This window comes from Mytilus edulis, chromosome 5 (genome assembly GCF_963676685.1).
Source record: "Mytilus edulis chromosome 5, xbMytEdul2.2, whole genome shotgun sequence".
Lineage (NCBI taxonomy): Eukaryota > Metazoa > Mollusca > Bivalvia > Mytilida > Mytilidae > Mytilus > Mytilus edulis.
In genome coordinates, this window is record NC_092348.1 from 32,536,583 (window position 1) to 32,551,542 (window position 14,960).

Sequence of the window (14,960 nt, forward strand, 5' to 3'; positions counted from 1 at the left end):
TTGTTCCATTATCGTTAAAATGTATTTTTTTTCTTCAAACAAGAAAAGGTCATAAGTACATGGATTTCCCATCCGTACAATCATTTTCTATGTTCAGTTGACTATGAAAATTAGGTAAAATCTTTAATTTGGCAGTAATTAAGAAGATCATATCAAGAGGAACACATGTGTACTAAGTTTCAAGTTGATTGGATTTCAACTTCATCAAAAACTACCTCGACCATAAACTTTATAACCAGAAGCAGGACGGACGGACAGACTAGAAAACATATTGCCCATAAATGGAGCATAAAAATAGTAAGACTTGTTACATACCTGCCAACTTTTGAAAGTTCCCATATGGGTTTTTACTGCACAACAATTTTAAAGGTTACAATTTTTAGCGACGTATTTTGCAAGATCTGGATTGTCTAGAAAAAGTGTCATATTTGTATGATGAACTTACATGCCTTTTCCTTAAGTCTGTTTGCATGATTCTAGTTATATATTAAATCGGTAGAAAAAATATACATGAAGCTAGCAGACCAGGGTTTATTTTCCAGATTAAGAATATTAGATGCTTGTTGAAATTTCCAATTTTGAATTATGCACAAAGATAGACCTTTAACAGGTTGGGAACAACACTCCAAATGAAGGTAACCTAACTGGAAGATCATCACAACCCACTGTAAAAAAAGAACACATAATAGAATTTTTCAATAAAATGCTGAAAATAGGCTTTAAAGTATTAAAATGCATTGCAAAAAACAAATATTTCATTAAATAAATTTAAGTAGAATATTCCTATGATATTTCTTTTCATATTGGATACAAATTTTATTGAGTCTACTGCAGACACTTTGTAGTCAAAGTGTTTCAACTGAGGTACTACACAGGCGTCAAAAGGCGTCATTATGGAGTAAAGGGGGTGGCGTCAAAAAGCGTCATTATGGAGGAAAGGGTTAAGTACTGAATGGTCAAAACATCATGTTTTTTTATCGACATAAATTTTGTCATAAATGTAACCAAATGATGTAGAAATTGTGTTTTTTCTTCAAATTTCCATCAAATTGTAATGTTTATAGTTCCATTATTGCCTCTCTATTTGAATAAAATAAAATAATAAGAAGAATCTGTTTCTTGTTTTGTTTTGTTTTGTTTTTGACAAATGATTGTTCACTGCTAGCAAATGAATCATTTTATTTATATATCTTATCTGTATATATTTTTGTTCATGTCTTCATCTCCTTATCATTTGTAAATGTATAGACAAATAAGAAAGAAATAAGCTCCACATGTATATTTGCAACATCGTAAATTAATTAAATAAACATTTTGTTGTAAACAAAATTATGATATAAACTTCAATTTAATCTAGATTGCTAAAATAATTTATAAATTTTAATTTTTTTATTTGTCCAAAATTCTTTAAATTCATTTAATCAACATCCTTTTATGATTATTTGATTAAAATATTAATCATTTATAGTCTTTTTACAATTTACATTTTTAAAAGCAAAATAACTGAAAACAGGATAAAACAAAGGGAAGTAACAAAAAAGTATTTCAATATTCCCAATACACATCGTTTTGATAACACAACGGCAGTTAGCCGGAGGTAAACATCGTTGATTACCAGTATGTTTGACACCCAAGCTGTCAAGTGAAGCCATATAATTATACATCTTCTTTGATGTTCAGGTAAAATTTAACACAGGTGTCAATTACACCCGTACAGTAGTAAGAAATGATCAAATATGGCGTCTGAAAAATTTCATACACGGGAGTTTTTTTCTCCTAAACGGGAGGTTCACATGTATGTTACGAAGGGCATCTAATTCACATGACAAAGGAAAACCATGAATAAAGACAACACTTTATATATCCTTTTTATTTATATAAAAACAAAATCTTCTTGTCTGCAGGATTGCAAATTCGTAACTTCAAGGGCGAACTTGTAAACAGGGCGAGTTGTCCCGATACCAAATTCACGCATGCGTAATACAAATATCTACAGTTAAAACATCCTGTTACAAGTATCAAATAACGTTCATGTGGATGAGATGAAATCTAATAATTTACATAAATAAAAGGGTCATATTTACGATAGTGATTGTTTTACAATCATAATTTACAAATTAAATGATTCAGATGCCTAATCATGTGTAAAAATCGGTGTCAGGAATCTAAGTTGTTTTGAAATTGTAATACACGAAATGAATGCGGCATACGGAGACTCAATGCCAATGGTCAGCCCCTTAAGTCTTCAGAAGACTTGACGTCTTCTTCCACTAAAAATGATCCATGTAAACTTGTCGCTCCATTAAATAAACTTATTCTAAAAGGTTACCTATTCAACACTGTAGTAAGATAATTGAATATTGTTTTTATTGGTATAAATATTGATTTTGTTATCAGTAAATTAAAAGCTAACTAAATATTACTAATATGTTATATACATATATATATTCATGAATCTACAATCTGTCGATACCTGTAACTTGGCATTGCACAAGGTCATGTTTTTCTCTGGCTGTTTATGACATCTTTACGCTAAATCCATTGGATGTTGGATGTGTACGGATTGGTTGTTTAGTGTTAGATGCATGATTTTTTATTAGTTGTTAGTGGCTTTGAACTAGCTGTCAGATAACTGCGAGTACTCTCAGATCTGTTCATTGCGTCTTTTTGTGTCGGGATGTATAAGTACCCGGCCACGTCTACTTGTAGTTTTGTCCATCTGATGTCAGAGTTAAGCCTTTTTCAACTGATTTTTATAGTTCATTCTTATGTTGTACTGTTATACCACTGTCCCAGGTTAGGGGAGGGTTGGGATCCCGCTAACATGTTTAACCCCGCCACATTATTTATGTATGTGCCTGTCCCAAGTCAGGAGCCTGTAATTCAGTGGTTGTCGTTTGTTTATGTGTTACATATTTGTTTTTCGTTCATTTTTTTACATAAATAACGCCGTTAGTTTTCTCGTTTGAATTGTTTTACATTGTCTTATCAGGGCCTTTTATAGCTGACTATGCGGTATGGGCTTTGCTCATTGTTGAAGGCCGTATGGTGACCTATAGTTGTTAATTTCTGTGTCATTTTGGTCTTTTGTGGATAGTTGTCTCATTGGCAATCATACCACATCTTGACCTAATGCTTATACTGCCTAAGAAACGACCTTCCCATGACAATCAACATGATCAACCATGAAACTGAGGTCAAGGTCAGATGAAAAATGAACAACTTACAATCATTCAATACATCAACTGTTGTTGATCTAATGCTTATTTGATCTGAGAAACAGACTAAGACACAGAACTTAAAATTGTCTAATGAACCAATAACTTGAGGTCAAAGTCAAATGAACTCTGCCTAAAAAAATGTACAACATAAATTACAATCATTCAAAACACAAAATAATTCAGAAATAGACTTTACCATGAAACCATAACATTGCCAAACAAAGTATGAAAATTAGGTAATATTCAGATGGAAAACAGACAAGTACATTATACAATCATTTCATAGACATACACCAAATAAAGTTGACCTATTTAAGGTTTCATAGACACAGACCCAACCACAAAATCTTAACCTTGGTCACTGACTCACTGATCTCATGACATTTGGTAAACCCTGTCTGATGGATATCTAGACCTTTGCAAGGATCCAATATATACTAAGTATTGTTATACTATTACAAAATGTACCATGATTACTCATAATATGGAAGAAATTCACATTTATAACAAAAAATTATACTGTTTTTTTAGCAGTTTCTACACCATGAAAATGAGGTCAAGGATAATGGACATATGGCAGACAGAAATTTGTAACATAATGTAACTGTATACATAGAATGAAGCATACAGTCTATAAAAAAAGTTTAAACTGCCACCTTCACATTTGTAACCCTGTGTGTTGCTATTGCATCTTTTGTTGCAGATGAGACAAAAATTAACACCAGGAAAAGGTTGATCTAACCATCTTATATCAAAGGCAGTTGATCAATATCTTCTAATTCATTCTCTGTAGGAAAGACAAAGCAAGTCATGTCAAGGATAACAAGCATACAAGCAAAGATGAGCAATAAATATTTGCACACTATTTCATTGCACAGTTAAATTGCTATTTTCTTCAACCCCCCAAAAAACATATAACAATTTATCTTTCAACTTTCCTCTCCAACATTGCTTTTCAATCACTGACATCACTAACAATGCAGTTAATCAAAGAGCTGAAAGCTCTGAAGAAAAATGACGCCACTGTCTCTAATATTGGGATAGTTTTTATGCAAGTCTTGATTTTTACATACCGTAATTAGTTTAACAATGCAACATGTATCGTGAGCATATAATTGATATTCGTATATGTGTGTGTGTGTGAAGTGAAGGTGACAACTGGCTGGTTTTTTAAGACAAATGAATAGGTCAAGACTAGCTGAATTGTACAAATAAATACCGTAGAAAGGCTTGTATATTTCTCACTGGTACATAGTCTGAATCTGGGTCCGTTCGCTTCCATTCACGTTTGCGCCCACTCATTTTCACCCCTGTCACTTTCACACCCTACATTGTTCGCACCCAATCTTAATTGGTTTTGTGTTTAATAACTCTGTAAGCAAGTGTTTTCTTATAAGTATAATTGTTGTCATTGTCTCAAAATAAAGTGAGACAGCAATTTTTTTTTGTGTTGAATAAATCTTAATCATGTTTTGGATAAGGTATTGCTAAAAATAATAATAATCCTTTCTAAATAAAGTGGTATTTTGTCAACGTTTTATTTTGTGTTGAATAACTCTCAATCATGTTTTGGTTAGTGTATTGCTATAACTTGTTTCATTGACTTGTTTCAAAATGAAGTGAGATTCTGACTATGTTTGTTTCTGCGTGTTGAATAAATTTTATCATGTTTTGGTTATATTAGTGGATTGCTATGTTTTATTGTTTCGTTGTTTCAGATCAATGGGACCAAGCTGTTAAAAACAATTATCTTTTGTGTTTTTTCCTTTTAAATCTTCAATGTTTTACTCATACCAAGCTATAAATACATTCAGTATTTACACCAAAGCAATTTAAAACAACAACCATGATTTTCCAATTATTCAACTTGAATTTGAATTAAAATTGGGCGCGAATGAGTAGAGTGTGAATGTGCGAACGTGTAGGGTGCGAAAATGTATTGGGCACAAACAGACCTGATACCACACAGTCTGAACCCCCTTCTCCCACAAAATATTAAGTAAATAATCTTTTTGTTACTGCTATCAAAGGTCTAATGAAACTCAGATAGTTTCAAACATTTGTCAAAGAATTCTAGTCAAACTGGCACCTAGTTAAATTGGCACCTGGACAAATCAGCACCTGGTTAAAATCGACACCTGATATAGTCAATTCGTCACCCAGGTTAAATATATATTTTTAACAGTATTTTACGCAATAGGGTAAAAATAAGAAAGGGGTTGCCAGAATTTTTTTCAGTATTTAAGCAAAAAGAGTTAAATACTAACTTTCACATTTTTGGGTGTTCATGTACATTTTGTATATATTTATTTTTCTCAAATAATGACTTTTTTGGTGTATTTTTAATGATATATATATATGAATAGTCCAAATAATTATTACGTCTGGCAAGGCTTTTTAATTTTATTCTGGAACACCTTCCTATAACCGCAAGGCTATGTTAATTTTTTTTCTGGGACGCCTTCCTACGAACGTCGTATGAAGGCGTCCCAGAAAAATAATAAAATAGCCTTGCCAGACGTCATAATTATTTGGACTAATACATGAGATATTGTGTATTTTTCTGCATTATTTCAACCAGTTGAGCATTTTACAGGATTGTTGGTTTAATGCTGTTTAAACTTTACTGAAAGACAAACACCTTAAATTTGCTAATTATTTGGCATGAAAGTTTGATTTATTGAAAGGGACTCATAGTTTTCCATTTTATTTTAATAATTGACTTGTTTTTACAATTACACAAATTGTCTAATTGTTAAAACAACAGCTTGGGTAAGGGCTTCGTTGTTTACCTTTATACACTACATATTCACTTTCGTTTCGTGGTTTACCAAAATACACAACAACATATTCACTATGTACTTGGTAACAGTAATTAATTAATTGAATAGAAAATATTATAACAAATATTATTGGATGCCGAATTGACGTCGAATAGGTGCCGATTTGACTAGATGCCAATTTAACCAGGTGCCGACTTGACTTGTACGTTTCAATTCCTCTGCGATCGTTTGCGGTATTTTCTTGAGAAAACCTATTTTCCATCATCAAAGAGAAGAAGAAACTGCTTTAAAATGATTCTGGAACGCTTCATGATTGTTAAAATAAGTTTAATTCACTCAAAAACAATTTTAAAACTTGCGATTAAACAGGAAGTTTCCAAAGCACGTGTAAAAGAAGAAATTAACCGGTGAGAATGGAAATCCGTATATGACAGATATCCCTATAGTACGACTTTGAAAGTAAAACAGTTCAATCCTTTTGTAAAACAATCTTTAATATACCTATCACATTAATGTTTGAAGGGTCTTAAGCTTATTCAAACCATATAAGTCGGTATGAAACACCAAAACGGAATGAACAATAACCGATTACGTTTTGTAGTTTACAAATTTAAAACTGGTTCCCGTCAAACTACAACACTTTGTTCGAGTGTAGTGGAATACAAGCAAAAACCAGTGTAAACTGGGTCCTGGCTGAATTAATACTACACAATGATGCATAATGATAACACAAGCAGATTCCAGTTTGTATGGAAAATAGGAAATACGAAACCAAGCGCGGTAGGCAGAGAAATGTAATGAAGTTCAGGTCGGCAGTTATGGAACAATGACTGCGTCATTTTCCAAAAACCTAAGAAAGCATCTTTTGATATATAAGTTTTCGTTTACTTATAAACTAAATGATGATAATACCTTATAAGGAGAACAAGATAATACCTTATAAGGAGAACAAAAGTTACCAAAATACTCTGATAATACAACAAACCACACTAACCATAGACATCTGACTTCTCTTAGAAAATGGATGTACAAATAAATAGGAACAACTGCAAACCCAAGGTTCAGATAGTCTGCTACTAACATGACTAATTAGTATGCACACTTTTTATAATTTAATTATTGATCTTTTTTGTATCTTTTTGCATGGACTAGCTATTATTTTATCGAATAATGGTGATAACAGTAACTAAATAGCCAGAATTTTTTCTAATTTTCAATCGTGTTTAGTGTTTTCCCTAGAAAGTGTTTGAAGAATAGGGACATGTATTTGAAAGGATGGAATTTTAAGGATGTAGGGTTTATAAAGAGAACATGTAACAGGGCATTTCAATTTTTGAAGAATGGGGTCTAAATTTAATGCATGGGGTACCACTATGCATAAACCCTATAGTGAAAACAATGAATTGGTTTTTTTTCTGCTACAAAATATATCAGTGTTTGTTTTTACATTTTTTTACTCAAATTGATTTGAAAGTGTTTACTATTGACAAATGATTGACCTTATTAATCAACTTTTTTTTTAACCTACCTGTTTGTGGCACCATTTACATGGAGCTATTTTCTGCATGGAATCAATCATGTGTCTGTCTAACTGGAGTTGATAAGGATTAAAGTTCTGTCGACATTGAGGACATTGAGGAGTGGGTATTTCTTGGTAAGACTGTACACACTGTAAACAATATCTACAAAATAAAAACAAAAAGAAAATTTTACATTTTAAAGCTGTATAAATTAGGTTAAGACTAAAGTGTGTAAACTTTCAGAAACACCAGATTGTCCCTTGTGTGGAAACAGAGGAACTCTACAACATGTACTTTCAGGATGCAATATCGCTCTTACACAGGGGAGATATACATGGCGACACAACCAAGTACTCCGGGAACTTGCTGAAGTGATAGAGAAACAGAGGAAAGAAACAAAACACATAAGAAACAAACCTATCAAGATCCAGTTTGTGAAGGAGGGTGAAGTAGGCCAGAAAATTAAAGTAAAAAGAACATATCAGGAATGCTAAATCAGGCGAAAGATTGGCAGTTAGAAGTTGATCTAGGAAAGAAGATGCAATTTCCTGATATTGTACCAACTAACCTAAGACCAGACATGGTACTTTGGTCTACCAGCAGTAAAAAGGTAGTAATCATAGAGTTGACAGTTCCCTGGGAGGAGAGATGTGGCAAAGCCAATGAAAGAAAGAGGGCAAAATATGATGGACTGTTGGCAGAGTGCAGAGATAGAGGATGGCAAACATGGAACTTTCCTGTTGAGGTTGTCTGCAGAGGCTTGGAACCCTGCACAGTCAGTGTGGAGAAGGTTTTCTGCAGTTGGAGTGACTGGCCAGAATAGAAGAGCAGCAATTAAGAAACTGGGCCAAGCAGCAGAGAAAGCGTCTTGCTGGATATGGATGAAGAGAGACAGTAGTAGCTGGAAACCCACCACCAATGCGTAGTGATTGATCACCACTGCGGACCCCCCATCCTGAGAGTGAACTAGCTAGGGGTCGAAACACATGACGGATGGCCTCGGCTGAGAACATTGATGGTGTTTGCAGTAATTCCACCAGTACTGTATGTAAGTAACTTGTATACACACATGAAAGATATGGTATATTAATCTGGCACACAATTCTTACATGCACATGACAAAGGTAAAGGAACAACACTTTTATTGACATGATTGAATGATATGATTGTAAGTTCATGATTGACAGTTACAGTGACACCACCAAAGTTTGATCTATATTTTGTGGTAATAAGCATTGTGTATAAGTTTAATAACATTTGGTTGAGGCAAACTAAAGTTAGAGAATGGTAAAGAAAAAATCATCAATTTTTCTATTTGTAAATGAGGATAACTCTAGAACGATTAAAGTGACGCCATCAAAATTCAAACTTGATCTGCAAGCATTTTATATTATAAGTTTTATAACATTTGGTTGAACCAAACTAAAGTTAGAGAACCGAAACCAACTTTCGGACGTATGTACAGATTGACAAGGGTAAAACTTAAAGCCCGCTCTGCTACAGCAGGGGCATAAAAAGAGTCATGTCAGATGCCTGTAGACTAACCATCTAACCAAAGGATAAACTCAGGACTGTATTTTATTCACATACATGTAAACGTCTCAAATTCATCAGGTGATTACGCTTTATTTCAATCAAAGTATTTAGTTGAAGATGACTTCACTCAAAATCATTTCTCTATAAGATCTACCTCAATACCTAAGCAAAAGAATGAATATCTCAGACCAGAAACACTGATTATTTAATTTGAGTGGACCAAAAACAATGAATACCTGACTTCTGTAAACCATATACGTTGATCACCTAATTTTGATGTACAAGAAATAATGATTACCTAATTTTGATTAACCAGGAACTATGAATACCCAATTTAAATTTGATTCGAAAAAATGAATATATGATTTCAGTGGACCAGAAACAATTATTTCCAGATTTGAAGGACCAGAAATAATGATTACCTGATCCAGTAAATCAAGATCACCTTATTCCTTGGATAAGAAACAATTATTACCTGATTTTGATGGACCAGAAGCTATGATTACCCGATTCTGATGGACCAGAAACAATGATTGCCTGATTTTGATGGACCAGAAGCTATGATTACAAGATTCTGATGGACCAGAAACAATGATTGCCTGATTTTGATGGACCAGAAGCTATGATTACAAGATTTAAATGGACCAGAAACTATGATTACCAGATTGTGATGGACCAGAAGCTATGATTACCAGATTTTGATGGACCAGAAGCTATGATTACCATTTTGATGGACCAGAAACTAAATGTATGATTACCAGATTTTGATGGACCAGAAGCTATGATTACCAGATTTTGATGGACCAGAAGCTATGATAACCAGATTTTGATGGACCAGAAGCTATGATTACCAGATTTTTTATGATGGACCAGAAGATATGATTTTTGATGGACCAGAAGCTATTATTACCAGATTTTGATGGACCAACTTTCGGACGTATGTATACGATTGACAAGGGTAAAACTTAAAGCCCACTCTGCTACAGCAGGGGCATAAAAAGAGTCATGTCAGATGCTTGTAGACTAACCAAAGGATAAACTCAGGACTGTATTTTATTCAGATATGCGTCTCAAATTCATCAGGTGATTATGCTTTATTTCAATCAAACTGGTATTTAGTTGAAGATGACTTCACTCAATATCATTTCTCTATAAGATCTACCTCAATACCTAAGCAAAAGAATGAATATCTCACTTCAGTCTTATGTTATGGTCATTTCCTTATTTGTGCATACAATTTATTCCTGTAGGAAAGGTTGCAACGTACTGAATTACATACATGTATGTAAATTGTAAGAATAGAGAGTGTTTGGAAATTGTCAGCATTATGACCTTGTCAGTTCAAGGATGTAAGGATCCAATTGTATTTATTTACATGGATGTTGCTTATAGGTATAACAGAATAAAAAACAAATTTATGTCAACAACAAATAATTTTATGAACATGAACAACAAATTATGTTGATGCCTACGTGTGGTTATTTCCACATGATATTTGGACAGGATCTGCAAATATTTCAAGACAAATTGGACATTTGTACATCGATAAATCGTCATCAGGGGATTGCATCCTTTTTCTTTTTCTAGATCTAGTTGCAGTTGCCATCAGCTTAAAATCATCATTCCTTCTTCAGCAAAAATTTGTAATAACAAATTGTAGTTATTTCCCTTGTTTGGTAAGTAGCTGCTTGCTTGATGCTCTAGCCAGAATCTAACTACTCGGGATTACATCAAATATAACACAAAACCACTTTTCAATATAATTAGCAACAACCAACCACAAGACTAATAAATATACAAATTCATTTTAGATGTAATATTTGTCGTTGACAGGTCTTTATCATTTATATTTGTCCACATGATTTAACCAAGTAGGGAAACAATGAAAAGGTCGATGTAGAATAAAAAAATATTAAAACTCAAAGTTTTAAGGAGTTTTAGTGGACCAAAAACTTTGATTATCAGATTTCACTTGACCAAAAACATTAATGACCTGATTTCAGGGGACCGGGACCAATGTTTACCTGATTCTGATGGATCAGACACATTTTAAAATTACTTAATTTCGGTGGACCAAAAACAAAGATTACCTGATTCAAGGACGTATAATCTAATATACGTCCTTGCCTGATTTCAGTGGACTGGAAACAATGATTACCTGTTTTGGTGGATAAGAAACAATGATTACCTGATTCAGGTGGATCAGAAACAACAATTACTTAATTTCGGTGAACCAGAAAAATTGATTACCTGATTTCGGTTGACCAGAAACAATGATCATCTGATTTCAGTGCACCAGAAACATTGATTACCTGATTCCTGTGGATCAGAAACAATTACTTAATTCTGGTGGACCAGAAAAAAATGATTACCTGACTTTTGTGGACCCGAAACAAAGATTACCTGATTTCAGTGGACTGGAAACGAAGATTACCCTTTTTTGGTGGATCAGAAAGATTACTTAATTTCGGTGGACCAACACAATTGAATACTAGTACCTGATTTCGGTTGACTGGAAATAATGATTACTTGATTTCATTTAACCAGAAACATTGATCATTTGATTTCAATGAACAAGAAACAATTATCATCTCATTTTGGAGGACCAGATTAATTAATTTTGATCGTCCTGAAACATTGATCACTAGATTTTTGTGGACCAGAAGCAATAATTACCTGATTTGAGTGGACCAGAAACATTGATCACCAGATTTCGGTGGACTATAAATAATGATTACCTAATTTCGGTGAATCAAAAACATTGATTACATGATTCGGTGGAACAGAAACAATGATTTATTGATTTCAGTGGACCTGAAATAATTTATTACCTAATTTCGGTGCACCAGAAACAATGATGACCTGATTTCAGTGGATCAAAAACATTACTTACTTAATTTCGGTGGACCAACACAATTGAATACCTGATTTCGGTTGACTGGAAATAATGATTACTTGATTTCATTTAACCAGAAACATTGATCATTTGATTTCAATGAACAAGAAACAATTATCATCTCATTTTGGAGGACCAGATTAATTAATTTCGATCGTCCTGAAACATTTATCACTAGATTTTTGTGGACCAGAAGCAATAATTACCTGATTTGAGTGGACCAGAAACATTGATCACCAGATTTCGGTGGACTATAAATAATGATTACCTAATTTCGGTGAATCAAAAACATTGATTACATGATTCGGTGGAACAGAAGCAATGATTTACTGATTTCAGTGGACCTGAAATAATTTATTACCTAATTTCGGTGGATCAAAAACAATGATTACCTGATTTCAGTGAACCAGAAACATTGATTATCTGAAGTTGGTGGACCAGATATAATGAGTAACCAATCTTTGTCTACAAGAAATAATGATTACCTGATTTTGATGGACCAAAAACAAGATTACCTGATTTTGAATCTAAATTTCAGTGGACCAGGAAAAATTATTACCTGATTTCAGTGCACCAGAAACAATTTTTTCCTGATTTCAGTGGACCAGAAACAATGTTAACCTGATTTCAGTGGACCAGAAACAATGTTAACCTGATTTTAGTAGACCAGAAAAAATGATTACCTGATTTCAGTGGACCAGAAACAATGTTTACCTGATTTCAGTGGACCAGAAAAGATGATTACCTGATTTCAGTGGACCAGAAACAATGTTTACCTGATTTCAGTGGACCAGAAACAATGTTTACCTGATTTCAGTGGACCAGAAAAGATGATTACCCGATTTCAGTGGACCACAAAAGATGATTACCCGATTTCAGTGGACCAGAAACAGTGATTACCAGACTTTGGTGGAGCAGAAACAATGGTGACCTGATTTTAGTGGACTGGAAACATTGATTACCTGATTTCAAAGGACCAGAAACAATGATCATCTTAATTTGGCAGACCGGAAACACTGATTACTTAATTTGAGTGGACCAAAAACTATGAATACCTGACTTCTGTAAACCATTTACCTTGATCACCTAATTTTGATGTACAAGAAATAATGATTATCTAATTTTGGTTAACCAGGAACTATGAATACCCAATTTGAATTTGATTCGAAAAAATGAATATATGATTTCAGTGGACCAGAAACAATTATTTCCAGATTTGATGGACCAGAAATAATGATTACCTGATCCAGTAAATCATGATCACCTTATTTCTTGGATAAGAAACAATCATTACCTGATTTTGATGGACCAGAAGCTATGATTACCCGATTCTGATGGACCAAAAACAATGATTGCCTGATTTTGATGAACCAGAAGCTATGATTACAAGATTTAAATGGACCAGAAACTATGATTACCAGATTGTGATGGACCAGAAGCTATGATTACCAGATTTTGATGGACCAGAAACTATGATAACCTGATTTTGATGGACCAGAAGCTATGATTACCAGATTTTGATGGACCAGAAGCTATGATTACCATTTTGATGGACCAGAAACTATGATTACCAGATTTTGATGGACCAGAAACTATGATTACCAGATTTCGATGGACCAGAAGCTATGATTACCAGATTTTGATGGACCAGAAGCTATGATTACAAGATTTAAATGGACCAGAAACTATGATTACCATTTTGATGGACCAGAAGCTATGATTACCAGATTTTGATGGATCAGAAACAATGATTACCAGATTTTGATGGACCAGAAGCTATGATTATCAGATTTTGATGGACCAGAAGCTATGATTACCAGATTTTGATGGACCAGAAGCTATGATTACCAGATTTTGATGACCAGAAGCTATGATTACCAGATTTTGATGGACCAGAAGCTATGATTACCAGATTTTTTATGATGGTCCAGAAGCTATGATTTTTGATGGACCAGAAGCTATTATTACCAGATTTTGATGGACCAGAAGCTATCATTACCAGATTTTGATGGACCAGAAGCTTGATTACCAGATTTTGATGGACCATAAGCTATCATTACCAGATTTTGATGGACCAGAAACTGATTACCAGATTTTGATGGACCAGAAGCTATGATTACCAGATTTTGATGGACCAGAAGCTATGATTACCAGATTTTTTATGATGGTCCAGAAGCTATGATTTTTGATGGACCAGAAGCTATTATTACCAGATTTTGATGGACCAGAAGCTATGATTACCAGATTTTGATGGACCAGATTCACCAGAAGCTTGATTACCAGATTTTGATGGACCAGAAGCAATGCTTACTTGATTTGGGTGGCTCTTAGATAATGAATCCCTGATTTGTTTTGACAAGAATCATTGATTACCAGACTTTGATGGACCAGAAACAATGGTGACATGCTTTTGATGGACAAGAAACAATGGTGACATGCTTTTGATGGACAAGAAACAATGGTGACATGCTTTTGATGGACAAGAAACAATGGTGACTTGCTTTTGATGGACCAGAAACAATGCATCTATGATTTTTGAGAACTAAAAACAATGATGACATGGTTTCAGTGGATCTGAACCAAACATCAGGTATTATGGTGGACCAGAAACAATAATTAGCTGATTCAGGTGAACCAAAAACAATGATTAATCGATAATGGTAGACAAGAAACAATGAATGTCTGATTTTGGTGGATCAGAAACAATGAATACCTAAATTCAGTGAACCAGAAACAATTACTTGAATTTAGTGAACCACAGAGAAAATAACATAAATTATGTGGACCAAAAAAATGATTACCAATATAAATATGTCTACAGAAGAATAGATAAATTAATATTGCAAGAAATGTTTTTAGAAGATTTGTTATACACAATTTGCATCAATGAATCCTGAAGCTTTTAAGAATCATTCTAAAATTATTCTACACATCTTTCCTACAAAGTTCATTTTAAGGAACTTTTATTGAAAATATGAATGTCATAAAAAAAGAAACTAAATCA

At 33.6% G+C, this 14,960-nt stretch overlaps 1 protein-coding gene across 2 annotated transcripts in view; it reads right to left on the reverse strand.

Moving 5' to 3' along the window:
* Nucleotides 1–10,737, reverse strand: part of LOC139523473 (E3 ubiquitin-protein ligase RNF166-like) — a 32,947-nt gene extending 22,210 nt beyond the window's left edge. Inside the window, exons 1-2 of one of the 2 annotated variants that reach the window (XR_011664623.1) lie at nt 10,533–10,737; nt 7,533–7,686 (exon numbers count right to left, since the gene is read on the reverse strand). Coding sequence is in view for 1 of the 2 variants with exons in the window: in XM_071317535.1 (XP_071173636.1) it covers nt 7,533–7,686; nt 10,533–10,666 (288 nt within the window). In the remaining variant the exon portion in view is untranslated. The remainder of the gene's footprint in view (nt 1–7,532; nt 7,687–10,532) is intronic. The other variant, XM_071317535.1, reaches the window with a different exon arrangement.
* Nucleotides 10,738–14,960: the final 4,223 nt, after the last annotated feature.